We start from the raw sequence: 26,190 nt of genomic DNA, 5'->3' as shown, positions 1-26,190 counted from the left end.
GTGTGTCTGTGCGTGCACCTGTGTGTGCGTGCGTGGCCCGTGTGTGTCTGTGCGTGCACCTGTGTGTGCGTGCGTGGCCCGTGTGTGTCTGTGCGTGCACCTGTGTGTGCGTGCGTGGCCCGTGTGTGTCTCTGCGTGCACCTGTGTGTGCGTGCGTGGCCCGTGTGTGTCGTCTGTGCGTGCACCTGTGTGTGCGTGCGTGGCCCGTGTGTGTCTCTGCGTGCACCTGTGTGTGCGTGCGTGGCCCGTGTGTGTCTGTGCGTGCACCTGTGTGTGCGTGCGTGGCCCGTGTGTGTCTGTGCGTGCACCTGTGTGTGCGTGCGTGGCCCGTGTGTGTCGTCTGTGCGTGCACCTGTGTGTGCGTGCGTGGCCCGTGTGTGTCGTCTGTGCGTGCACCTGTGTGTGCGTGCGTGGCCCGTGTGTGTCTGTGCGTGCACCTGTGTGTGCGTGCGTGGCCCGTGTGTGTCGTCTGTGCGTGCACCTGTGTGTGCGTGCGTGGCCCGTGTGTGTCTGTGCGTGCACCTGTGTGTGCGTGCGTGGCCCGTGTGTGTCTGTGCGTGCACCTGTGTGTGCGTGCGTGGCCCGTGTGTGTCTGTGCGTGCACCTGTGTGTGCGTGTGTGGCCCGTGTGTGTCTGTGCGTGCACCTGTGTGTGCGTGTGTGGCCCGTGTGTGTCGTCTGTGTGTGCACCTGTGTGTGCGTGTGTGGCCCGTGTGTGTCGTCTGTGTGTGCACCTGTGTGTGTGTGTGTGGCCCGTGTGTGTCTGTGCGTGCACCTGTGTGTGCGTGTGTGGCCCGTGTGTGTCTGTGCGTGCACCTGTGTGTGCGTGTGTGGCCCGTGTGTGTCGTCTGTGCGTGCACCTGTGTGTGCGTGTGTGGCCCGTGTGTGTCGTCTGTGCGTGCACCTGTGTGTGCGTGTGTGGCCCGTGTGTGTCTGTGCGTGCACCTGTGTGTGCGTGTGTGGCCCGTGTGTGTCTGTGCGTGCACCTGTGTGTGCGTGTGTGTCGTTAGATTGTCCCAGGTGCTGGGCCAAAGTCTTCAAGTGGGCTCTCTCAATTAATCATCACAAGAATTCAGCAAGGAGGGTATGGATGGATGTTAATCCCATTTTACAGATGAGGACATTGAGGCTCTGGGATGAAATCACTTTCCCAAGCTCAAAAAAACCAGCAAGGATGTGGTGGGGCCGGGATTCACACCTCACTAATTCAAAGTGCAGTCCTTGGGCCCGCGGCACACAGGCGTCCCCAGAGAGTTTGTTAGAAGTGCAGATTCTCAGACCTGCTGAGTCAGAACCCGCACGATGCCCAGAGCCGTTGAGACTGCCATGTGCATACACGCTGTCCAGCAACTATAGCTAGTTATTCCATAATCCTGTGTGTTAACTCCTGTGGACTCTTGTTTTCCAGCTGAGGCAGCTGTAATGTAGACAGGTTAGGGGTGAGTCAGGGGCAGAACCGAGACTGATTTGGCTCTGGGTCGGACTCACACCACAACGCAATGCCGTCTTTCATGAGTGAGTCGGGGTTCGTGGCCAAGTCTGCCTCTCTGTGCCGCGGACTCAGAAGCAGCACTCCCTGCTGTAATGAGGACAGGTACCTCGAACTGATGGGCTGCTCTCCCCTCTGTCCCCCTCCTACAGATGTGCAGCACATTAAGAGGAGGGACATCGTCCTGAAGCGGGAACTGGGCGAGGGAGCCTTTGGGAAGGTCTTCCTGGCCGAGTGCTACAACCTCAGCCCGACCAAGGACAAGATGCTCGTGGCCGTGAAGGTAACTCCCAGAGGTTTGCAGGCACCGGGAATGGGGAGGGGTGGCTGGGGGCCGGGGAGCAGGAAGGAGAGGCTCGCTCTGTTCTGGGTGTGAACTGGCGTTGTCGATGCAATCGGGCCCTTGCTCAGAGGTCAGTGACGTTTCCTCTGGCTTCTGAGGGCCAGAGCTGAGGCACCTAAGGGGGCTGGGGGGTGGGTTGCAGCTGGAGGAGCCAGTTTGCTGGTGAAAGAGCCTGGCTCCTTCCCATCCCCAGATGCCTGGAAAGTCACTTGACATTTCTCAGGAACAGAGTTGAGTGAGGGGTGGGCGGCTCAAGGGCAGCAGACATCCCTGGGAACAGAAGGAGGAGGGTGGGGAGGGTCAGCTACTAAGCACAGGGAGACTCGTGAGTGAAGTTGGAAACATTTCTTATAGCCCCCCTGGGATCCGAGTTCAGAGCCCAAGGGACAGCATGCCTGAGGGTTACTGCCTCCTGGCAGCCACTTCGTTGGGCCCAGTAACCCCAGGTCTTCTGTCTTGCTGAGCCAGCTGGGCCGATCTGCAGCTGGAGCTGAAATGCATGGGGCAGTAGTTCCACGCTACCACTTCCTTACCCCCTACTTCAGCCCGTGGGGAACAGCTTCTCCTGAAAACCAGCGTTGGACAAATCATTGAACATCATTTGTACAGAAAAGAGCCAAGGAGCCCCTCGCGGGCACCTGCAGGTCTCAGTGGCCTCCACGGGTGCCGCAGGAATGCTTCTGAGGGCAGTGTGTGAATTCTGCTTGCTGTTCTGGGCTGAGAGCAGGGGATACTGCTCCCCACTGAGGACACTCACCTGGACCTCAAAAGAGTCTCTCCCTTAACACTGAGGGCTCTAACCCCACCATCTCATGATGACCGTTCCCTGCGTCCCTGACTTTTGGGTCTGTGTATTCATAGTCTTTTATTTTTTTTTAAAGATTTTATTTATTTATTTATTGGAGAGAGAGAGCATGAGCAGGGGGGAGAGGCAGAGGGAAAAACAGACTCCCTGCTGAGCAAGGAGCCCGATGCAGGACTCGACCCCAGGACCCTGAGGTCGTGACCTGAGCCGAAGGCAGACACTTAACCGACTGAGCCACGCAGGCGCCCCTGTATATTCTTTGTCTCGTGTGTCTGCCGGTTGTGTCTGTCCACAGATGGCAGATGACAGCTTCCACGGATGCTGTTTAGCCCCCCGCAGGCATAGTGGAATTCATCAGAGAGCCTGCGTGGGAGGCCCAGGCCTGCCACTGATGAGCTTTGTGATCTTGCACGGGACCCTTTACCTCTTTGGCCCTCAGTTTCTTTATCTGTATAATGGGAAATATAATATTTCCTCCTTAAAATATTGGCGATTAAATCACATAACTGATGTAAAATCCTTAGTACATCGCTTGGGACACAGTAAATGCTCAATCAAGAGTAGTTGCTACTTGGTTTTATTACCATCGTTATTCTCGATATTGGTTTTATTGAATGTGCTTAGATAAGTGATGAACGACCTGCCAAGATTGCACTGACCATCTAGGATAGGGGTGCTCAACTTTTTCTCTTAAAGGGCCAGATAGTAAATATCTTAGGCGTTGAGGGCCATATGCTGTCCATTACTATGCTCAACTCTGCCCAAGAAGTAGGAAAGCAGCATAAACAATAGGTAAATTGATGGTAGGCCATTTTCTAATATATATATATATTTTACAAAAATAGGTGTTGTCTGCCAACCCACGATCTGGAAAATAAATAAGGAACTAGAGTATTTCCTCCGTGAAGGCTGATCATCATTACTGCTAGGCAGCCTGAGAATAAACTTGCTCAGTGTGCCTCCATAGACACGGGATGGTCAGATGAGCGAGGATGTCTTTAAAATGGCTTGAACCAGGGAAGTGGAAAGATTTCTAATTTCGTCCCCAAAGAATGTGCACTTCCCTGAAACTTCTAATTTATAGGGTGACACGAATCCACTGGGCATTCCAGCATCCCTCTGGGGACTGGTAAATGAAATGGACATTTTTGTGCTTTGAGCAGGAAATGGAATGATGGCCCCAAACCTTGGGAAATGTTTCTCGCCAAGCAGTCGGGGGTTAAGGGACAGTACCAGATCGGATAATACAGAAAATGTGTTTCTCTTTTCGTCCTTTTAAGAGGGTTTTCTTCTCTCCTTGAGTCTGGGAACCTGGAGGAGATGAGTGCCCTGAGATTATACACCATTTGCTGCCCAGGGGATCCACCAAGACACCATTCCCTGGAGAAGACACTCATCTCCTCTGGAGAAGGGCCGGGAAATGGTGTTTTCTGCTTCTTCTCCTCTTCAGATTTTACTCCTTCGTGCAGGCTCCTTCCTCTTGAGTTTGTGCTCATATTGGTGCAGGGTAATTGTGGACTTTCAGAGAACACATCCAAGTATAACCCAAAGTTAGGTTTTCCCAAAATTGTGGTTTCAAGTCAATTGGCAAGAATTTTTTTGCCCAGTGGGTGCCATGGGGGAGAGGGAGAGACATCACGGCCTCTGTTCTGAAGATGCTTGCAGTCTGCTGGGGAGACAAAAGGGTACCCCGGAAGGGAGGAGAGCCGGACAAGACGGAGCATGGTTTGGACACGTGGGTGGTGTGAGACTGACGTTAAAACCACGCGATTCATATTTTAAAATCGGTGATACCATTCTGGAATAGTCCCTTGACAGAGAATACACTTGTTCACAAGATCTCAGAGGGTCTCCTCTGATAGCCTAATAGCTGATGGGGGAATGAGAAAGGGGTCCGACCTAATTCATCACCGGAAAAATGCATATTGAACCATAATGAGACGCCAGTGAGCACCAAGCAGAATGGCTCAATGGTGATGATCATACCAAATGCTGACAAAAACAGGGGGCAACTGCAGTTCTCCTCCTCTGCTGGTGGGAAGGTAAAGTGGTATAATCGTTTTGAAAAACAGTTTGGTATTCTAGAACATTACCATACTGTGTGACCTAGCACGTCTACTTCTAGACCTATATCCACTAGGTATCCATCTTTCTTTCTATCATCCATCCGTCCATCCATCCACCTACCTACCTATCTACCCACCTACCCACCCATCCACCTACCCACCCATCTTTTTCTTTTCTTTTCTTTCTTTTTCTTTCTTTCTTCCTTCCTTCCTTCCTTCCTTCCTTCCTTCTTTTCTTTTCTTTTCTTTCTTTCTTTCTTTCTTTATTTCTTTCTTTCTTTCTTTCTTTCTTTCTTTCTTTCTTTCTTTCTTTCTTTCTTTCTTTCTTTCTTTCTTTCTTTCTTCTTTCTTTCTTTCTCTTTCTCTCTCCCTTCCTTCCTTCCTTCTTTCTCTTCTTTCCTTCCTATTATCTATCTAGAGACATGTCTAATAATGTTCATAAAGGATTATTTACAACAGCCAAAAACTGGAAACAGCCCCAAATGTCCCTCAATAGCAACATGGATAAGTAAATGTGGTATGTTCATACAATGGGAAACTATTCACCAAGGAAAATGAGTGATCTATAGCTACATGTAATAATAAAGAATCTCAAAAATACCATATTGAATAAAAAAAGACAGATACAGAGAAAAAACATATATATCTCATCACCATCACCATATATATATATATAATACATATATATGATCACACTTATTTAAAGTTTAAAAGACAGGTAAAACTGAACTCTAGTGGTTAGGGATTTATATTTAGGTAGTAAAAACAGTTTTACAAAAGCAAGATCGTGAACTCTGTTAAGTTAGTATAGTGGTTCCCTTTCGGGTGAGAGAGGGAATATTAGAGGGGTGGGGCATGGGGTGGGGGTACTTCTGGGGGGCTGGCAGTGTTTTATTTTCTCCTTACATTGAGGATACACTGATGTTAGCTTTGTAATAGTTCAGCGTGCTATAAAAGATTTTTCTTTCAAAGATTGATCATATTCTTAAAAATATGCTTAATTTATTCATCCCATAAATATTTATTGAGCACTTACTATGTGCCTGGCCCTGCGTGAGGCACTGGGGATGGAGGAGGCAAGGGGACACCCAGGCCCATGTAGCTCACATCTCAGAATCCTAGAACCTTAGAGCCCCGAAAGGATAGATGAGGAGGGGGAAGAGGGGTGTTCAGGATGATGACCACAACATCTAACTGGGAGTGTTGATTATGGCCCCCCTGTAAGTAATGTGTGCGTGTTAATGTTTTGTTCTCACAAGCCACCCTCAGCGTCAGGTATGATCACTATCCCCATTTTATGGAAGTGGACACTGAGGCACAGAGAGAGGGGTCAAGCAATTCACCCAAGGTCCCACAACGAATCAGTGGTGGGGGCACTTCAGATCCAGGCAGCCCCTCTCCTTCACAGGTGAGGGCATGAGCCCCTCGTCTCTGCTTTTCCTGGTTCCCTCTGTCTCTCCGTGCTGTGTTCTGGTGAATCCCGGCATTGCTCCGAGTCATGAATTCTTCTTGTGGTTTTATCTAGTGTAGGGTTTGTCCTTTCTGTGGAGGCTTTTGCTTTAACTTCCGCGAACCATATAATCTACTTCCAAGATGTCTAATTGGTTCATGGTTTTATGCTTATCTTGACTTTATTTCTCCCTGTTTTGGCTGCGTACCTTGTTGTTGTTGTTGTTGTTGTTGTTGTTTTAAATAATTATTTCCTGACTGTCTTTGAGCGTTTACTTATTTTAACATCTCTATCAGTCTATTCCTATAAAATTAACTTTATCTGCAGGAAATTCATGTTGTGGTTATTGGTAATTTTAATCATTTGGCTCTAACATTCTATTTCTTCCAGTATGTATGAACTGCAGCTCTTGAGTTCCTTTTCGTTTGGAGAGTTGTTTCGTTTTTGTTTTGGGTGTTCATGATTTCCAGTGCCAGTTAGTTTACATTGGAATAGGCACTTAAAACATTTGTGAAACAATCTGAGTGCAGAATCTCAGATTTTTAGTATTTTCCCAATTTCTTAAAAAATAGGTTTTCCTCTTATTCTTAACACTTTTTAACCACTGACCTTTAGCAGGTCTTTCTGAAGTCTTCACCTTAGTTTCCATAAAAACAGGCAACCTGGGGCGCCTGGGTGGCTCAGTGGTTAAGCGTCTGCCTTCAGCTCAGGTCATGATCCCGGGGTCCTGGGATTGAGCCCCGCATCGGGCTCCCTGCTCGGCGGGGAGTCTGCTTCTCCTTCTCCCTCGCAGCTCCCCCTGCTTGTGCTCTCTTGCTCCCTCTCAAATAAATTAAAAAAAAAATCTTTAAAAAAAGAAAGATTTATTTATTTATTTTTGAGAGAGAGAGAGAGAGAGAGAAAGAGAGAGAGAGAGAAAGCGAGCACAGAGGGTGGGGGAGGGGCAGAGAGAGCAGGACAGAGAAAATCCTAAGCAAAGTCCCTGCTGAGCACGGAGTCCAATTTAGGGCTTGATTCCATGACCCCAAGATCATGACCTGATTGAGCCAAAATCAATTGAGCCATTTGAGCCAAAATCAAGAATCAGACCTTTAACCAAGTGAGCCGCCAAGACGTCCCCCAAATTATCAGATCTTAAAAAAAAAAAAGGGAAGAAAACCAGCCAACTCTTTGTACTCATATTTCACTGGTCTCTATGATGTTTCATTACATTAAGCCATGACATTAACAGATGGATCATAAATGATTTTGGGAAACAATCACAGCTGACCCTTGGCAAGCTCCCCTCTGGGAGAGAAGTATCTATCTGGGTATCCAACCATTATTCAGGGCATAATGGGTTTCAGTCAGGATGTTCCTGAGAGGTAACAGACAGTACCAGTTAATTTGGCCAGTCATGTGGATATAACTTGGTGCAGTTTTTTCTGACCAAAAGAATGCATGTGCAAAGGGCCTGAGGCAGGTAAAAGCTTGGTGGGTACCAAGGGCAGAAAGACCAATGAGATCAAAGTGTAATGAGTGAAGGAGAGAAGGGCATGGGAGGAAAGGAGGCAGAGAGAGATGGGGAGACCTGACATTTAGAGCCCATGACTGTTTTAAGGGGTTTGGATTTTATTCTAAAAACAATGGGAAACTAATGGCCAGTTGTAAACCAGGAAGCCAGATGAGAGCCACCTGGCTTGTGATAACTTACCCAGCTTCCTCTCTCGTAAAATCGTTTGGGAATGTCAACAAGGAGCAGTGACATTGGATTTTGAGAGAAAAGGAGAGAGACGATTTTTATACTTAAAAAGTGTAGATTGACATGCGTCTGTGCATGTTTGAATATTTAAAAATGTGAACATTTAGGAATGTGTGTATCTCTGCATATATTAAATGGGTTAAATCAGTATACTAATGAAATCTGAAACCAAACACTTTGAAACTTTTTTTTTTTTTTTTTTGAGAGATGGAGCGCGAGCAGGGGCGGGGCAGAGGGAGAGGGAGAGAGAACCTTAAGCAGGCTCATGCTCAGCGCGGAGCCCATTGTGGGGTTCAGTCTCACCATCCTGAGATCATGACCTGAGCCAAAATCAAGAGTTGGGCGCTGAGCCACCCAGGTGCCCCAAGAAATTCGAATGCTTTTGCCATCTGGACTGCTTCCCAGACGGCCCCACTGAAACCCAGGGCTGGGGTGAACATTAGATATGATGCACATAGAGAGGAAGATCAGAAAGTGCAATGTCCTCAAACTTTGGGGGAAAAGAAAGGAGATTCGGTGGGGGGCAGATTTCTTTGTTCTGTGGTTACTGCTCAAAGGACCTAGGGGAGCCTCCCGGGCTTCAGAGACCCTCTGGCGAGACCCGTCTCCCTGCAACAACAGGAGCTCACTGGTGCCCCTGACTGGCGATCCACTTTGAAGTTTCCCAGCCCCAAAGAAGGGGTTGACTGCGGATGCCACTGAGAAGGGTGCGGGAGCCTCTGAGCTGATTTTCCTCCTCATTAGTCTCCTCCTGTCATCTCTGTCCCAATTGCATCAATCCCTGGGAATTGGGACCACCTGCAGGCCTGGCCCCCAGATGCTGCACCTGACCCCTTGCCAATTACATAAGCACTTCAGGGTAGACCCAGGAGCTGGAAAACCCGGTGTGAAGGCAGAGAGAGAACTAGCAGCGGACAAGGCTGTGCAGAGACTAGGGGACAGTGGTTGCTGTGTGCCCCATCTCCCAAAAGAGGAACCCCTGTCTGCCTGGCAGTGTGGAGCGCCAGGCTTGGGCACACTGGCTGGCACTGCCTGAGAGCCAAGAACGGAAAAATCCCATGACTGCTATTGGCGTCCAGACAGTTCAAGAGAATGATTTACAGAGATGGAGAGAGGCCATTTGGCTGGCCCCAAATTTGATCTACTTTTCCCTCTCATAAATCCAGCATTCCCATAAATCTCTGTAGTCTTCCATCCCACCCATGCTGGGCTCCTCTTTTCTCCCCCCTCTTATTCTTCATAAAGATAAATCACTGGCACTCATCCTCTACCCACAGCCCAGGCCACGCAGCTCAGGAGCTGGGTCGCAGCGAAGACCCCTCTCACCATGACTCTGCCTTCTCCCACGCATAGCAAGAAGCCTTTGCAAATGTCATTGTTCTGGCTGCACGTGGACACACAGCAGCATGCTCCTTTCTTAGTGGACAGCTTCCCTGAGAAGGCGGCCAGAGCCTAAGTGCAGAGCACATGAGCTCAGAGCTGGCAAAGTCAGCAACGGGCTGGACCGCCCACCTCCCTGCCAGGCTTAGTCAGCCCTACCTGTCCAGCATCCTCGCTGAGCCTGGCCCCTCTGCCTTACCTGGCCCTCTCTTCCACCCTTTCACACCGTAAAACGTCTGTGCCCCCCACTCCCTCGGGGACATGCCTAAGTGGCCAATTCATCTGGTAAATTAACTTAAGCAGGTGTGCCATCCAGGGAAGTGTCCCTGGGCTCCAGATTCAAGCCCTGGCTAGGGCATGGTCTCTGGGAAGTCATTTCCCCGTTCTGGACCTCGGTTTCCTCAGCTGTCATGTGGGAAAGCTGCATGAGATAAATCCCAGAATTTCTGTCAATGGTAGAATCATTTCATCAAATGCGTTTTCAGTGAACTCTCCAAAGTTTGAAAAGAGTGAAAGGTGGTGCCGGTCGACGTTGGAGTGGGTTTGATCTCTGGCTAGGAGACCATGGCCCTAGAGACATTGAGACTGAACTCTGGGGTCCCGGAGACGGCTGAGGTCCGGTTTAATGGTATGCTTCCATTTGAGATGTGTGAATGCGTCCTGACTACCAGACAGGGCTGGGCCTCAGTTTCTCCAATTCCATCAATAAGCAGGTGGAGGGAAGCTGGTGATATTTAGTGCTCAAAGTGCATCATCTCTAATGTGTGCTAGCGACTGATGGAGGTCTGATGGGCCCTACTAGATAGGATTTTTGCATATGCACATCCCTGCAGGGCTGTCGGCCAAGGCAGCCCTGTGGATTTCAGTTAATGCGCGTGGCTGAGGCAACAGAAATACCCCTGGCTGGCGAGGCCTTGCAGGAGTAACATGATCTACAGGGAGGTGGGTCAGCCTAAATCACCAAAAAGGCCAGATGCTTGGCAGAGAGGATGCAAACCAGTCCCACGCCTGTCTAGATTTTCACTAAGCTGAAAAGAGCGTGCCAACTTCACATCACTCCCTCATGGCCTGGTGTTGTGTCTGGTGAGGTTACGAAACTGTGTTGGTTGAAGCAAGTGGCTGTTTGGCCCTGTTTGCCTTCTGACCTCGTGGGGGAAGGAGGGAAGCCTGAAATATGTGCACCCACCTGCCCAGACTGTGCCTCCTGCAGGACGCCCCCCCCCCACCGCCCCTTTACTGTTCACCCTCCTTCTGGCCTGCATAGCTGCATCCCTGTGGCAGGGCCCTGTCCACCAAGGTCCCTTAGATGTGCTCAGAGTCTTCTACTTCGGTCTCACCATCCTCTTCTAGTGCTAGAGCATCCACACTCACACCTGACACCCCTCCTGACTGCTCCTCTTCTGTTTGTCTTCCTGAACCCCAGTCTGATGTCTCCCACTCACCCTGGGCTCTCCCACGCCACAGGGGCTACACCGTGGCATTTTAGTGATCACAAGATGCCCACCTGCCCATCCTGCCCTGGGATTTTGCAGGACTTGACCCCATCCTGGTTCTCGGTGGATCCTAAGGCTGTTGCCCGTTCACTGCCGTTCCCGTAGCTGCAGGCCCCCCAGTGCCTCCTTCAGCTTCCTACTAGGAGGACACAGGCGCCTTCTAGAAGCAACATGTTGATGTTTCTCTGCGAATATACACTCCTTCACAATCTAAAATCAAGGAATAGAAAGGGCAAGGAGGCTTTATTATGCCTGATTTCTGGTAGGCTCTGGGCATAGGCTAATTTACAAAGTTGAAGCAACGGGGTGGTGGTTTTTCCACTGTTATTTTTAGCTGCAGGATCATTTCTTCCAGGAAAGCTTAGGGGATAGCGCCTTGGTCAGGCTTTCCACCTGCCCAGCCCCCTCCCTCCGCCATTCATGCGAAATCTCAGGGAGCAAAGGGCTCTGAGATGAACATGCATTGAGATCAGTGGCCAGTGGATGGGAGGTGGGGCACCAGAAAGCTGGCTTCAGTTTCTGCAAGGATGAGCAGGCTGAGGACAGAAGGAATCGGGCCCTGCTGTTGTGATGTCACCTCATGGTCTTTAAACCCTGATTAAAATCTGATTGGTTGGGGACCAGCTGTCTTTATCATGGGCAGGTTTCTTCCCAGGAGGGGAGCAGACGGGCCCTTGCCCTCTGGTTGCTAAAACCCATGTCCTGCATTGTTTCCAGGCCCTGAAGGATCCCACCCTGGCTGCCCGGAAGGATTTCCAGAGGGAGGCTGAGCTGCTCACTAACCTGCAGCACGAGCACATCGTCAAGTTCTATGGGGTGTGTGGTGATGGGGACCCGCTCATCATGGTCTTTGAGTACATGAAGCATGGAGACCTGAACAAGTTCCTCAGGTAAGCAAGGACTGCCCCCCCCAGTCCTGGCCCCCCCGCCAGCCCCGCTGAACCCCTGCAGTTCCCCTGGAGCCAGAAGTCACACGGCCCCTCTGAACACATAAGTCTGGGGATTAGAAATGAGAAGCAACCTTTCAATCTTTCATATCAGTTCCTGAGCAGCAAGCTTCAGGCCTTGGTCACTGATTTCTAGGGGGAAACACTGAGGGTGCTATGACAAGTGAGTATCTTCCTCCTGATCACAAGGTGGACTGACCACAAGAGCAGGGTCTGGAAGAGACTGAGGAGGGAGCCCAGAGGGCCTGCCAGCCTATAAGTCTCAACTCTGAGGCTCTAGAGCCACCTTTTCTCCTGATGATCTGAATTGTCTTCTCACTTGGTGTCTTACATTTCTCAGTGTTGTGAAGTGGAGCTAATACCTTACACCCTGCTGGAAACCTTCTTGCTGGAGACTTTTTTATGATGAATAAGAAAGTACAATGTTACAAGTTCATCAGGAGACAGAGATGGTTGAAAAAGAAGAGCAGATTTTCCTTGGGTCAATTTATAACCATGCTGTCCAGTGCTGTAGCTACCTATGGATATTTGAATTTAAATTTACATGACTTAAATTAAATTTAAAAATTCAGTTCCTTGGTCACACTAGCCACATTTCAAGTACTCAGTAGTCCCCTTGGGCTAGTGGCTACAATATTGGGCAGTGCAGTATAGAATATTTCCATCAATAAAAAGTTCAACTGGAAAGCACTGTTCTAGAAAGATTAGATATGTTGTAAGAGGGTTTCCCCAAACTTGGCTCAAGATCATCTGGGTTTTGAGATGCTCTTGATGGAACTAGCAAGAGACTGGAACCTCAGCCAGAAGGTTCTGGATGGAGTTGCACGGCAGGAGGGCAGACAGCCTTCCCCAGGGAAGACAGCTTCTCACCACTAGAGCAGAGTTAGCACTTCTCTGCCTCCCATGTCTGCCACTTCCAAGTATGCCAGATGTGGAGGGGGCAGCTGTGTGTGAGGGTGTGTAGAATTTGGTGTCCCAGGAAGCAGGTGGGACCATCAGGCCATTGACACGTAAGGTTCTTTTGATATCCATTGCATCCCATGGCTGATAATGACATTTTCAGAGTTCACGTGTAGGCCATGGAACACTGCTAACACACTCACCAAAACTTGAGGACATCTTCTTCAAGTGAGACATTGACTAGTGTGCCGTGGTTTTGAGGGATCCTGGAAAGGGCTGGTAGCAGTTAGTGAGCTCTTCTTATGAGCTGGGTTTCCAAAAATGGCCCCCGAAGAAGGGAAAATATCTGTAGGATGTTTTGAACCTCCTGAACTTGGATTTTCACAATGAAATTTATTCCTTTCTCGGAGGACTCTGTCCTTGTCATCAGCCAGACTCGAGTTCACATCCTGAATTTGTCACGTCTTAGTGATGTAACCTGGAGCAAGTTATTAAACCTTAATTCTCTCTCCTAGATAACAAGACTAAACTGCTCCACAGGTTTCCTACCACGAGTGCTAAGTGACTGTATTTGTATAATACCTAAATGAGTCTTCCAGGTAGCTGAGTATTCAGTCCATGATAGCTACTATTAAATTAGTACAAGTAGTATTTTATCAGGACTGTGAACCAGGATAGTTACTCATATAGGCAATGCCTTTTCTCAGTATTCAAGATCTTTATGCTGTGCTTGCATCCCCCTGGGATGGCCCGAGGGACACGCTCCATTTCCCAGCAAGCCCATGCCATAGATTCAGCAGTGCCTTTAGCCCCAAGTGCCCCAGACAGGCCTACAGAGAGCTCTTGGGGGCCTCTGTGTACCCCTGCCATGCCCAATATGAGGGAAGTGGGAAGAAAAGAGTAGAGAAGCCAGTTGGTGGCTTTTAGGGGCAGGCTGCAGCGTCCTCTATTGGTTGATCGGAGCTCAGGCTTGCCTGAGGATGCGCCTTCCTTGCGGGCTGATGCAGTAGCTCTCCTTCGGAGGGTGAAGTAGGCAGAACCCACAGGAGACAATAAAAGGAATGTGTTCATATTTAATGACTCCTTTCAGTGGAAATTGGAGAAGCAGTAAAACAGGCCGAGGCCTCCCTGTACACGAGGGCTCCTTGGTCCACAACTTCATAAATAAGGGCTCTGGGTGTGGTTATGGCTCATTGGGCTTTCTGGAGAAAAGAGTGAATACTAAAAGCTACCGATATGACAAAGCAAGGCGTTAGGATAACAAATCCGGGGCCTTGATTTGGGACGGTGGGGGAACTGGGGCTTCCCAGGCCTCAGCTTCCCAGACCCGAAGGGTCTCTCCATTTGGCCCTGCCACCAACAAAAGTTATCCAGTCCTAGGCAATGTGGTGGACAGAGTAGGAATGTGAACTCCAGGCACCTGCTACCTACAGTGTGGACTGCCCACCCACAGCATCAGCACCAGGAGCTTGTCAGAAATGCAAATGATTGAGCTCTGCCCAGCCAATCAGAATCATAGGGGGCGGGGCCCAGGAATCTCTTCAGCACAATTGATGATGCTCCTTAAAATTTAGAGCTCTCTAGAGCCACATGTCTGGTTTCCTTCGGCCTCCAGATTATCCATATGGCCACTGCGGCACTCCTGTGACTTCAGCCAGGTGATCTGACCATTTTGTGCCTCAGTTGCTTTAACTCAAAATTGGAGTGGGAGGATTAAGTGAATTAATAGATCTGGGATCTTTAGAACTTGGAACAGCAAGGGCTTGGAACTGCAAGGGCTCTGGAAGAGTTAATTGTTTTATTAACGATTCTGTAGTGGATATCTAGAGCTGGGGAAACTCCTGCATAGCATTAAGAAACTTAAAAGAGTAGGCTTATTTCCTGATCCATTAGACTATGTCTGCATCATCTTAGTTGGGAATCTGATTGTAGTGTTGTACTCATAATGCACACTCACATGTCGTAATGTTGGATGGACAGAAATAGGCAATAAGTAGGCTAAGAGAGATGTCATTCATTTCTGTGGTGTATTCTTGAGAACAGAGAATCAAGAAGGCTGTTTCCTGTGATCTCCTGAATTCTCTCTGTCCTCTGTCTTCTTCCCCACTCCTCACAGGGCCCATGGGCCAGATGCTATGATCCTTGTAGATGGGCAGCCACGCCAGGCGAAAGGCGAGCTGGGGCTCTCCCAAATGCTCCACATCGCCAGTCAGATCGCCTCAGGCATGGTGTACCTGGCCTCCCAGCACTTCGTACACCGGGACCTGGCCACCAGGAACTGCCTGGTGGGAGCCAATCTGCTGGTGAAGATCGGGGACTTTGGCATGTCCAGAGATGTCTACAGCACCGATTACTACAGGGTAAGGTGGCTTTTCCAGCTGCAGGACTCAGCAGCAGAGCTAACACCTTGCTCACATGTCTTTGTCATTGTCCATTAACCCTGTCACTCTGGAGAACGCACGTATGCACCCATGCCCAGACATACACGCGGTGGTTATCCTTTGGCCACTCCTACATCTTGACATACCTGTTTATGATTCTCTCGATAGCTCATGCCTCCCTTCCTCTTGGACATTCAACTTGACGGTATTCTTACATTGCAATGACATATGCATTGTGCTCTTATATACATCAATACTCATTCTTCATGCAAACAGACTCATACATATATGTGTATGCCCAAATGCACACAGGGTCAAGCTCAACTTGGTGCTACATTTTAACACCTCCCAACTCAGTCCCTGACCCAGCCTTACCCACAACACATTTTGTTCTCTGAAATTATCTGGTGACTGTGTAGGCTTATCTTGTCTTCAAAAGTAGATCTTGATGAGAAGCCAGAACCGACAGTAAAGTAGCAAAAATCATTAATGTCCTGCTGAGCAAAATCACCTGAATGATTTAGGAAAGGTGAAGCAAGAAAGCATGTTATTGTTGCCAACTTTGGAGAGAGTTGCTAGTTGGCCTTAGAAAAAGCTTTCTGATTGTGTTAGGAGGCATCACATTCAATTTTACTTCTATACAGTGGTCTGCTTTATGTTAAGAGGTATCTTATCTAATTTTGCTCCCAGGATTATTTGTTCCCTTAGTCTTTGGGAAATCCCTTCCAGTGGATTATTGAGTGGTTTTGACAGGGAAAAGACAAGTGGGCACAAGTGTCATTTACCCTAAAAGAGGGAAATGTGGGAGCAGCCTGAGATGCAGAGACAGGATAACCTTTGCAAACTGATTGGAAGGCACATGCCTCAAGAAATATGTAATAGTTACTTCAGGGACACTGCGTGGGTGAGGAGTTTGAACAGGTGGTATAAGAAGAGGGTGGGAGAAAGTGCTAGAGGTCAAGAGGCATGGTAACCATTGGTTCTGTGTTCCTTGTAGGGAATGAATGATCATATTGTGAGTCAAAGAGCCCAGATACGATTGTCCTGGTGGCCTAAGCATGGTGGACTATGAGGCTGGGAGTTTGGGGTTGGCATGTGCAGATCTGTTCATTCTGGATGCCCCTGATGGCTTTGCCTAAACAACATTGCTCAGACATTAGAACTGGTTGCTCAAGACACTTCATTTTACCCATAGCCTGAAGAAAATTGAAATATTTGAGAAATGCCCTTTGTGGCTAGAAAGTGATTTGTGCATGGTACAACCAAAGGACGGTAGATGCTATACTATCATGAGAGAATATGAGGCCAAGTAGACCAAACAGCAGGGAAGCTAGTAAGGTCCAAGCAAGCTGGGCAGTTTCTCAAGCCACCTACCCCGTCTAACATCCCAGATACAGAAAAGGGAGCACAATGCAGCAGTCGCCACAGATGGACGGCCAGGGCAGACCTGCCAGGAAACATCAAAGCAGAGTCTTTCTTTAGCATCTAGACTAATTTTTTCACTCATTTCCAAGAGAGGCATTGGTGTGGTTACTAAGGGCCCATGGGCCGTAGATTTCTTGAGTCTAGCTGGGGTTAGCACCGTTTAATTGCCTTTGTGCTCTCTGTAATGGCGTTTGCTGGCCTGTTTGCCTGAGCTCAGATTTACATTGGTGTTGATAAAAGCAAGGGAGGGATCATCGTTTTTCTGTGTATGGCAGATGTATGATTATGCCAATCTGTTCTCCACTGGCTTTACCACGGTCCCGGGAAACAAAATCTGACCACAATGTGTGCACACTCAGCTGTCAAACTCACTTCAAGGAGTGCCCTTCATATTTCTTGATTCTGATTCAAAAGAGTCAAAAAAATCACATCTATCAGCTATCCAACAATACTGCTTTGCCCTCGCTTTAACAGCTGGGAACTGATGCTCTTTCCTCCTGGGAGAGCAGCAAGGGGTGAATCTATCTTATTTCGGTGGACACCAGGGCTGATTGGAACATGAGGAAGGGAGGGCGAGGTGGAAAAGGTCCACTCTTCAGGTATCTGCGATCCCTTTTTCATGAGTTCTAAGCCGGGTGTAAGCAGAGGCCAGCTGGCTTGAAAACGTATGTCTTTGGTCACAGGGAATATGAAATAAAAAAGAGCTATTGTAGTAAAAACAGTGCACTATGGGAAAACTGCATATCCCACTGATGGTGGGTAGATATTATACTTTCCATATTCCGAGAGTAGTATGTATCATATCTTCGTGTTCAGTTGTTCCCAATGTCCTAATGTATGCACAGCTCCCCCTCCCTCACCCTCTGCAAAACAAAAGGCAGAAGTAGATTTGCCGGGGGTCACATCACTGGATGTACTCCAAAGTCTTGTTATCCACACCGGAGGACGTCAGAGTGCAAAGGCGTTCTGCACTGGGACCTGATCTTACTAAACACCACCACCATTAGCAGCCTTGGGGCCCCAGCGCACTTCCCCTAACCTCTCTTTAGTTTTCCCATTTAAAAAATGAGGACAAATGTAGTCTCTTGGCAGAGTTATTTTGATGTTGAGCAAGTTACTTTGTGTAAAGAGCCTGAAATACATGGCTTACTGGGTAAACTATTGTTTCCTTCATACCCAAGGCAGGAGAACCACAGGGATAATCTGATTCCCAGATGTCATTCTTGGGTCGGAGAGAAGGACCTCCTGATCAATGGAAGATAAACTGAGATCATGTAGCTGCCCCAAAGGAGGAGGGTCTTTAAGTTGACCACATCTGGAAACTTTCCTTTCTAAGGTTTCAACTTAAATAGAAAGACTGGATCATCAGACTTGCCTGTTCTTCTGGTCAGTGTTTACATGGTCCTCATGATCTTATAGCTAGGTTCATGTACAGGTGATTTATGAAACATTTTTTTTGTTTGGTACACCAGCTGAAGCTCTGGGGGAATGCAGTGATTTATTATATAGCAGGAGCATTGATGGATTCTCTCTGCAAGCTGATGTCCGGGATAGATTTGCTACTGTAGGTCACGGAAATCTGTTGAGCCTAGGAGTTTGTGAGTTCCTGGTGCCTAATTCAGTTAAATACAGATAACCCAGGCCTCTCTCTTTGTGTGTGTGAGAGTGTGAGTGTGTGCGTGGGTGAGTGTTTGTGTGAGCATGCCTGTGAGCGTGCGTGTGTTCATCTGCCCAGGGTAGAGTCCAGGATGTGTATACAAGAGTAGGGAGAGAGATGGAGATAAGCTCCTCCTCATATTCTTTCTTTTTTATTTTTAATTTCTTAAAACAAAGAGGTGCCATCTGGCTCCTATATGAGTGATATGCAAACGATTTACACAGGTGAACTGCCTAATTTCCTGTTACGTATTTAGAAAGAGAAGACAACCATCTCTGCACTAGAGTGCCAGGATCTGCCAGGATCTTTGTTCTCTCTTCTTAAGACTCTGCCCGGTGACATACCTTTTCCTCCTGTGGGTCACTCACTCGACGCTTCTGAGATTGCTCATAAGCTGGCTTGGACAAGTGTGGATTTTCGTACCATTATGCCTTTCTCAGAACATCAGACAACATTAAGAAATTGGAGGTCAAATCTGGAATCAAAGAATGTTTTGAGAGCCCTGAAGAGGAGGAGGTTGGGGTTTATTTGGAGGGGAGGCCATATGCTGAGGTATGGGAAGAACAGGATCGGAGGGCCCGGTGCTCTGATCCTCCTCACCCGGAGGACCAGGAGTGTGCCTTCCAGTTTACCCTGTATCCTCTGTGCCTAGCACAGTGCCTAGCACTGTAGATGCCCAATAAAAATATGAATGAATGAACAAAGTTAGAATGAGCCTTCAGAGTTAGGCAAGAAGTAGATTAGGCCAGACCAAGAAGAACCTGAACAGACAAACAGACGCCCACCTAAGTGAGCTGAGTCTTTGCAGATGTTGGGGGGGAATCCATTATCTGGGCAAGTAGAATCAATATCTGGGGACAATGTCTGGAGGAGGCAGGTGAGTGGTGGTCAGAGTCGGATGACTCGAAGCCGGAGTCGAGTCTTGGTAGGGGATGGAGCCAAGTGTCCAGGAGATATGAGAGAAGGTATGCCAGAATCCAGACAGACACACTTCTGGGGGACATAAGGCAGGTCTGGCAGCTGGTAACAAGTTCTGGGTTCTAAGCTGGAGATTCCAGATCAGGGTACCTAGAAACCCCTGAGGAGGACGACAGCAGCAACCCTTAGGATGTGGGAATAATTTAGAATAAACTGATTTGACTGATAGAATATTTGATTTTATGGATGTCGTGGTGACCCCATAGCGGTGATGACAAGTGTTGTCTCTTGGACCCACACTATCTGGGTTTGTATCTCAGCTTCTGTAATCCCTGGCTATATGACCTTGGGCAAGTTATTTAACCTTTCAGTGCCCCCAACTATAAAATGGGACTACGAGTCCTTATCATATACATTTACTATGAGGATTAAGAGTTAATAAATATAAAGCTCTTAAGATGATAAATGTTAAATATCAATTACTGTTACTATAATTGGAGCTAAAATACAAATGTCTTCCCAATTCCCAAATGGGCATTTTGAATAAGGCTTACCTAAGTGCATTAGTTAAGGTAGGCCAACTGCTATAGCAAGCAGATGCAAAAATATATATAATAGTTCCAACACAAATAGAAGCCTATTTCTAGGTCATATAACAGTATGAGCAGGTGAACTTTTTGGAGAAATAGCCCCTCCTCCATGCAGTCGTTCCAGCTGATGGAATTCTACCCTCTTCTTTGTGTGGTGTCCTCGGTCAACCTAGGCATCCATCCCCATTCCACAGCTGGGAGGGGAAATGGGCATGAAGGAATGTAGGTGGTTAATGGGCCTGACCTGAAAGTGGGGCCTGTCACTTCTCATGGCAAGAACCCAATCACATGCATGGTCTCGCCATTTGTAAAGGAAGTGGAGTGTGGCTGTGTCCTCAGGTAGAAGAGAAGAACATGGGTTGTAGTGAGCAGCTGGTAACCTCTGCCCCATTATGGGTGAAGAAAAACTCCTTCTCTTCCAACATTCCATGGCATACCATCCCATGTCTGATGATTTATCAGGCAAGTTAGGACAAGATATCCTTTCTTTCTACCACTAGGCCCATCCTGAAGATGGAGATGATAATCCTGAGATGCCCCTTTTATCCTGCTTGCAAAAATCCTGGTGTCACGTGGCATGTGTAAGCAATGGGGGAGCTTGGCCCCACCTGCCATCTTGGTGCTTTTGTTCATCCCCCTGGAAAGCAAAAAGGCATGCCGACAAGAAAGCAAATCCAATTGACTGGGTGGGGAAAGAGGGAATGTTCTAAATCAAATGGAGTCCAGGTTAAGAGAAAAGAAAATACATTCTCAAAGTTTTGTTGACTAATTAATTAGTTTTTAGTCTCAAGTGGAGAGGTCCTTAGATGGAAATCAAGTAGCTGGCAGCGTGTTGAGGAGAGCCAGAGCTATGAAATAACTTGTAATTTACTTTTACCTTTAAAAGTTAATGATGGTGATTTAAGCTAACTGACTTTCAGGATCACATGGAGCCACCAATACCCCTTGCTCTTTGTTGGGGTTTTGGGAAGCTCATGCAGTAACTGGTACCCCTCTTCCCTGCTCAGATTCTGAGTTCTGAGCCCTTTGAGACAGAGAACCCAGACATGGAGATTATAATGTGTACTTGTGTAGTGATAGAACAGTTGCAGATGGTGGCCTTGCTGGGCAGCAACGATGAGCTCCCTCCTACTGAATTCCCAGACTAGACGTTCTGCCCAGTCATGGCAGCCTAGGAATATTGCAGGCTTTGCCCTACTAGGGTAGAACTCCTGCGGCTCCTCTCTGTTCTCTGTAGATAGGCAGATGCCCATCAGAAGGGGAAAGGGTGTGGCCTGCATGCTGGCCCCCACCAATCAGAAAAGTTGTTCCTCCCAAGGGGTGGGATTCGGGCTGGAGAGCTACCAGATGGTAGCCACCTACTCCAGTAGGTGTTCCTCCAGTTGGAAATCTGAAACAGTGCCAAAAAGGTGGGTCTCTCACATCTCTGTTTGTCCCCACCTGGGCAAGTGGCTGCCAGCCACCCTGAGTCTTAAATTCTTTCCTCCAAGGCCCAGAGTAGGGAGATCTGACCCCCTGCTTAACTGCCTGGGAGAGGATTAGTAGCTGGACATATTGGTCCTTGAGGGATGCTGAACCAGTTTGGTGAGAGCTTAGCCAGACTTGTCCCTTGGGTTTTAGCCATTAGGTTTTCCTTAGCGGACCCAGGCACCATGGTAGAAAAAGTGATTCTGACTATCAGAAGATGAGGGTCTCCTGCAGGCTGTCCGGTGGCCTGAGCCCAGTTACTGGGCCTGATCATTCCCTTGCTGTTTGTTGGATATCCTAATAATTTGTTACCTATATTCCTATTTATCTGGAGGAGAACAATGGGGGGGTTATATTCCATTCCTAAAGAATAGGATGGTCCCATCTCTTATTTTTTATAAATATGTTTTCATTTAGAGTAATTTTAGATTTCTTGAAAAGTTGCAGAGATGGTAAAGAGAGTTCTCATATGCACTTCACCCAGTTTTCCCTACTGTTGGCCATGGTACATTTGTCAAAGCTAAAAAAATTCACATCAGTACAAATTGTTAACTAAACTAAACTTTGTTTGGATTTATCAATTTTCCCACTAATATTCTTTTTAATGTCCCAGGATCCATTCCAGAATACCACACTGCACTTAGCCACATTATTCCTTAAAGGCAATAGGACTTTTATGGTTGAAGCCTGGGTGAGGGGATCCACTGCCCTATTATAGTCTATCCCTTGGCCCCTTTGGCCCCAGGGCAACCCTTCATTCACCTTTCAGAGGCCCCAGAGCTCCAGACTTCCCTGTGTTCTGGAACAAGGGTAGGTGGGCTCTAAGAAGCTCTTAAGGAACCCTATTTGGTGAGAACTTGTAACTCCAGAGTCTTAAAGGAGTCCTTCAAAGCTGTGCAGTCATTGGTCACTGTCTTTAGAGAGTAAGCAGACAAGACTAGAGCTTAGATTAGGAGGCTAAGGGAAGGCTTGGGACTTCTCAGGTTCCCAGTCCCTAAACTGTATGTGCGTTCTTTTCTTCCACCTTGGGAGAGGGTGCCCCATGCTGGCAGAGAGACAGGGCCACAGGTAGACATCTGGGCATGCTCAGAACTTTAGTTGCCAGAATGGCTGCTGTAGGACTTGGTGCCACAGCACATATATCTTGAGTGAATTCTGAAAAACAACTTAAATGAAAAACAACCCATTAAGCTGCACAAAGCTGCAGAGGGAATGAACCCAGAGGAAGGTGTGGAGGATAGATTTATGCTAATTATAGGTATTACAACCTTGTTTCCTTGATTAAAGCCAATGGATTTGCACACCGATTATCCAAAAAATATCAGATATTTTGGAATCCCAAGTCTGTTGGGAGGGACTGGACTGCTGTTTAGGATACCTTGGTCTCCAGGCCAACTCTGTGTCTAGTTAGAGGCTCCACTTTCATCTGTAAAATCTGGGGTTTAGATCCTGGTTTTGTGGTCTTTTTTAGATTTTACGTTCTATGGGACTAAGTTCTAGGGGTAATGAGCCAGAGGCTTGGCTTCTTTAGAATAGAAGGGAGACGGGGCTGAAAGTATAAGAATAAAGCCAATGTCCTCTCAAGCAGTCTCTATTATTTTTTTTTTAAGATTTTATTTATTTATTTGACAGAGAGAGAGAGACAGCGAGAGAGGGAACACAAGCAGGGGGAGTGGGAAAGAGAGAAGCAGGCTTCCCGCCGAGCAGGGAGCCCGATGCGGGGCTCGATCCGAGGACCCTGAGATCATGACCTGAGCCGAAGGCAGTTGCTTAAGCAACTGAGCCACCCAGGCGCCCCAAGCAGTCTCTATTATTGCTTTGCCCTGGGACCATAGCTGTTCAATATCCCAGCCCCCTTTCCCCCTCCTGATGAAACAAGGGAACAACCTCCAGTTTTGAAATAGTCTCTCCCCACAATATCTGGATCTACCTTAGTGATTGAAATTTGCTTTCTTCTCTTCCTTCTTCTTCCTCTTTGAGATACTTAGGGTAATCAGACAAAAATCAGCCTTGTGGGCATAAGAATTGCCGGGCAGACTTTCTTGGATGTCTTTTCAGTGATGGGAATTATTTGGATTCTTCTGTCCATCTCAGAACTTCCAGACCTCCAGACTTCCTAGACAGTATTATACTTTATTGCAACATGGTGGTAGTGCTATGGACATCTACCTGCAACTACAGCAATCTACAAAGTTCAGACATTAATATAGGGTGGGATCTGGTGTTTTGAGCCATGGAACACTCCAGCAATCTTGTGTACAGATGACTTGGAGAGGACATGATGATCAGGAAGTTGAGGTGCAAACGATGGGACTCCAGCAATGAGGTGAAAAAGTTATTTTGGGCATCTCCCTCCTAGGGGCTTAGGAATGCTAGTGCTGGGGGATACTGTCCCATCTTTGCTTCTGGGGTCTTGGCAACCTGTGACTCATGTGGTGGCTAGAATGCAGGGCCAGAGGCAGGAAGCCTATGTTTAGTCCATGCCATGACCACTGACGGGAAATAAATACCTTTCTTGCCATGGACCCGAGTTTACCATATGTGATGTAGGCACTTCCTGTCTGTCTTTGTCATTGTCTTGAGGCTTCTCATCTCTTCACTCACAGGTGCTGGCCACACCAATAGCACTGTTTTCTCTTACTTCACGGAAACTTGGTTGGGGTTTTGATGGATATTCTACAGTCTTGTCTTAAGATACATTGATGGCTTCAGTGATCCTTTTCCTGGATGGGGCTTAAAGGGCTGGATTCTGGTTCGGCTGTTCACTTACTTTGGTGATACTGACTTTAGATCAGTATTCTTGACTCTCAACTTAGAAGGTGGGATTAGATGCATAGTTTTCCAATACATTTTTTTTAATAGCGGTAAAACCTTTTCTTCAGATGGCCCTTAGACGATAGAAGATGACAGATAGATGGATGATAGATAGGTAGATTGATAGATAGATAGACAGACAGACACACATGGCCTCAGTTGAAGTGGAGAAACAATGGAGCCATGGCATTCTGCTCCCTCTGGCCTGCTCCCAGTCGTGGGGCTCTGGCAGCACTTTGTGGAGGGGCTTCCATGCCCTGCAGGGCTGAGCACGGGGACCCCTTCAGTAGGCTCCCCCCATCAAGACTTAGGGCAGATTTTATCTGTCCCAGCCACACGTGATAGTGATGTGAAGAAGAAGGTCAAGTAGCAGGGAATCAGTGAATGAATAACTGGATTTGAATGAATAGCTGTTTCTCTGTGGCTTATCAGTTGACCACGTAAGCCCAAATCAGCTAAAAGAGAAATGGTTAAACCAACTAAAAGAGAAATGATCATTTTACACATGCTGATTGTGGGACTCTGTGTTTGCACACCAGCCTCTTAATGTTCTGCCTGGAAGGAAGAAGGTCTTCTGAGACCTTGCAGAGAAGGAAGCTTCCAGGGATTATTAGCCTCCATTTTATGGATGAGCCTCAGAAATGCTTGGTGATGTGTTCAAGACCCTGAGACTTCTCAATGGCAAAGTCAGTGTTAGAGCCTTATGCCTAAGGATGAGGAATCCACCTTGAACATCTGCTGAGCTTTGTTTATGCTAGTTTATTTCCCCTTGTGCCACATCCCCTAGCCATTGAGAAGGTCTGTGTGCTGGGGACAGAATTCAATTCAATTCCCCACCTATGCGCAAGGATGAATAGAATGCAATCTGTGTTTCCAAGGAAATTAAAGTTTCATAGGGCATATAAAGCAGGATGAAAATGTGTAACTCCCCCACAGGCTAGAGGGAAAAAACATCATACAAAGGGTTACCAATTTCAAAAGCCCATTTAATCAAAGGGATGACTTGGGTCTTAAGGGGTGGGTGGGTAGTCAGTGGGTTGAATTTTAGGAAGGCATTCCTGTCAGAGGAGTGAGCATGAGCCAAGGCATAGAGGTAACTTGGAGGCAGGCAAACCGGAAGGGTGATCTGGAACAGCATGTCACTCAACAGGCTGAAATGGCAGACTCACGGAAGATGCACAGAAAGAAATGTCTGTAAAGGAAGGATGGGGCTGCTGTGGCAGGTCTAGAAAGGCTGGCTGTTCAGATGTGGGTGCCGGTGGGCCATCATGGAATGTGTGTCATCTATTTGAGTGTAAGGGAGGCTGGGTGTGAGGACAAGTCATCACTGGCCTATAGGATAGACTGCAGGAACCCAGGAGCACTAAGGCACGAGGCAGCAAGGCCTTGTGCCCTGTGGTGGCAGCTGAGTATGTCATCAGCAGGGCCTGGGAAGGTCAACTGAAGGCCAGGACCTGGGGCACTCAAAGCTTCTTGCAGTTTGGGATCATAACCTTGAAAAAGAGTTAACAGTAACATTGTGGGTCAGGATGGGTTTTTTATAAATGCATCTTTTAGGCCACCTCACCCAGTGTGCATCCCTTGAGTGTTGGAGTGTTAGAAACAGATGAACAAATGCCAAATCATTCCCTTTTAAAGAAACGTGAAGCTTCGAAGGAGCCTTAAATGTCATCTGTTTCACCCCTGTGGCCCCAGGCAGAACAGCATCAAAACCACCCCAGACAGATGGTTTGCTCACTCTATTCTGGTGCATCTCCCGGGATTCCACAGGTCCCTCCTTATTCCTTCCAGATGTGGCGAAGGGAAGTCGTTATAAGTAAGAGATTTATCTTTTTTCTTTCTAATTTGTAATACCCTTTAGAAGTGGGACGTTCTCAGTTATGTCTAGACAGAATTCTACCTGCTGTAAGGTAAGTCTCTTTTATCCTCTATTCTTAGTGGAGATAAACATGGTTTAGACTACAAAACAGACATCATAACACCAGGAAAATGCTAAGCAGCTCACTGAAACCAATATAGCCTTGTCATAGATTATTGGGTGTATTTTGTTCATTGGGTGTATCTTGACTGGCGAAGAATCTGTGGAATATAGGTTTCTCCTTCCCTTACCCTGCCAAAAAATAACATCCTTTTCCTGAGCGCAGTTCCAGGTGCTCTCTCCCAAACTTGGTTTCATCTCCTTGTAATTCTGAAATCTGGTTGTTTTTTTCCATCCATGATGGTGGTGTGAGGTATGGGATAGGTGCTGTCATAGGCTTACCTTCCACTGGGACAGGTACTAGAACGTAAGATGGGGAGGTGCCCCATCAGAAAATTCTGAGCTCC

At 47.6% G+C, this 26,190-nt stretch overlaps 1 protein-coding gene across 4 annotated transcripts in view; it reads left to right on the top strand.

Moving 5' to 3' along the window:
- Window positions 1-26,190, top strand: part of NTRK3 (neurotrophic receptor tyrosine kinase 3) — a 410,029-nt gene that overhangs the window by 324,910 nt on the left and 58,929 nt on the right. For 3 of the 4 annotated variants that reach the window (XM_035727975.1, XM_027570487.2, XM_027570490.2), the window contains 3 exons: window positions 1,641-1,771; window positions 11,484-11,656; window positions 14,730-14,973. In XM_035727975.1, coding sequence (XP_035583868.1) covers window positions 1,641-1,771; window positions 11,484-11,656; window positions 14,730-14,973 — 548 coding nt within the window. Of the gene's footprint in view, window positions 1-1,640; window positions 1,772-11,483; window positions 11,657-14,729; window positions 14,974-17,600; window positions 17,703-26,190 lie in introns of those variants that run through there. The other variant, XM_027570488.2, reaches the window with a different exon arrangement.

The sequence above is a fragment of the Zalophus californianus genome, chromosome 6, assembly GCF_009762305.2.
Source record: "Zalophus californianus isolate mZalCal1 chromosome 6, mZalCal1.pri.v2, whole genome shotgun sequence".
Classification (NCBI taxonomy): domain Eukaryota; kingdom Metazoa; phylum Chordata; class Mammalia; order Carnivora; family Otariidae; genus Zalophus; species Zalophus californianus.
This window is presented reverse-complemented; position numbering and strand designations above follow the sequence as displayed.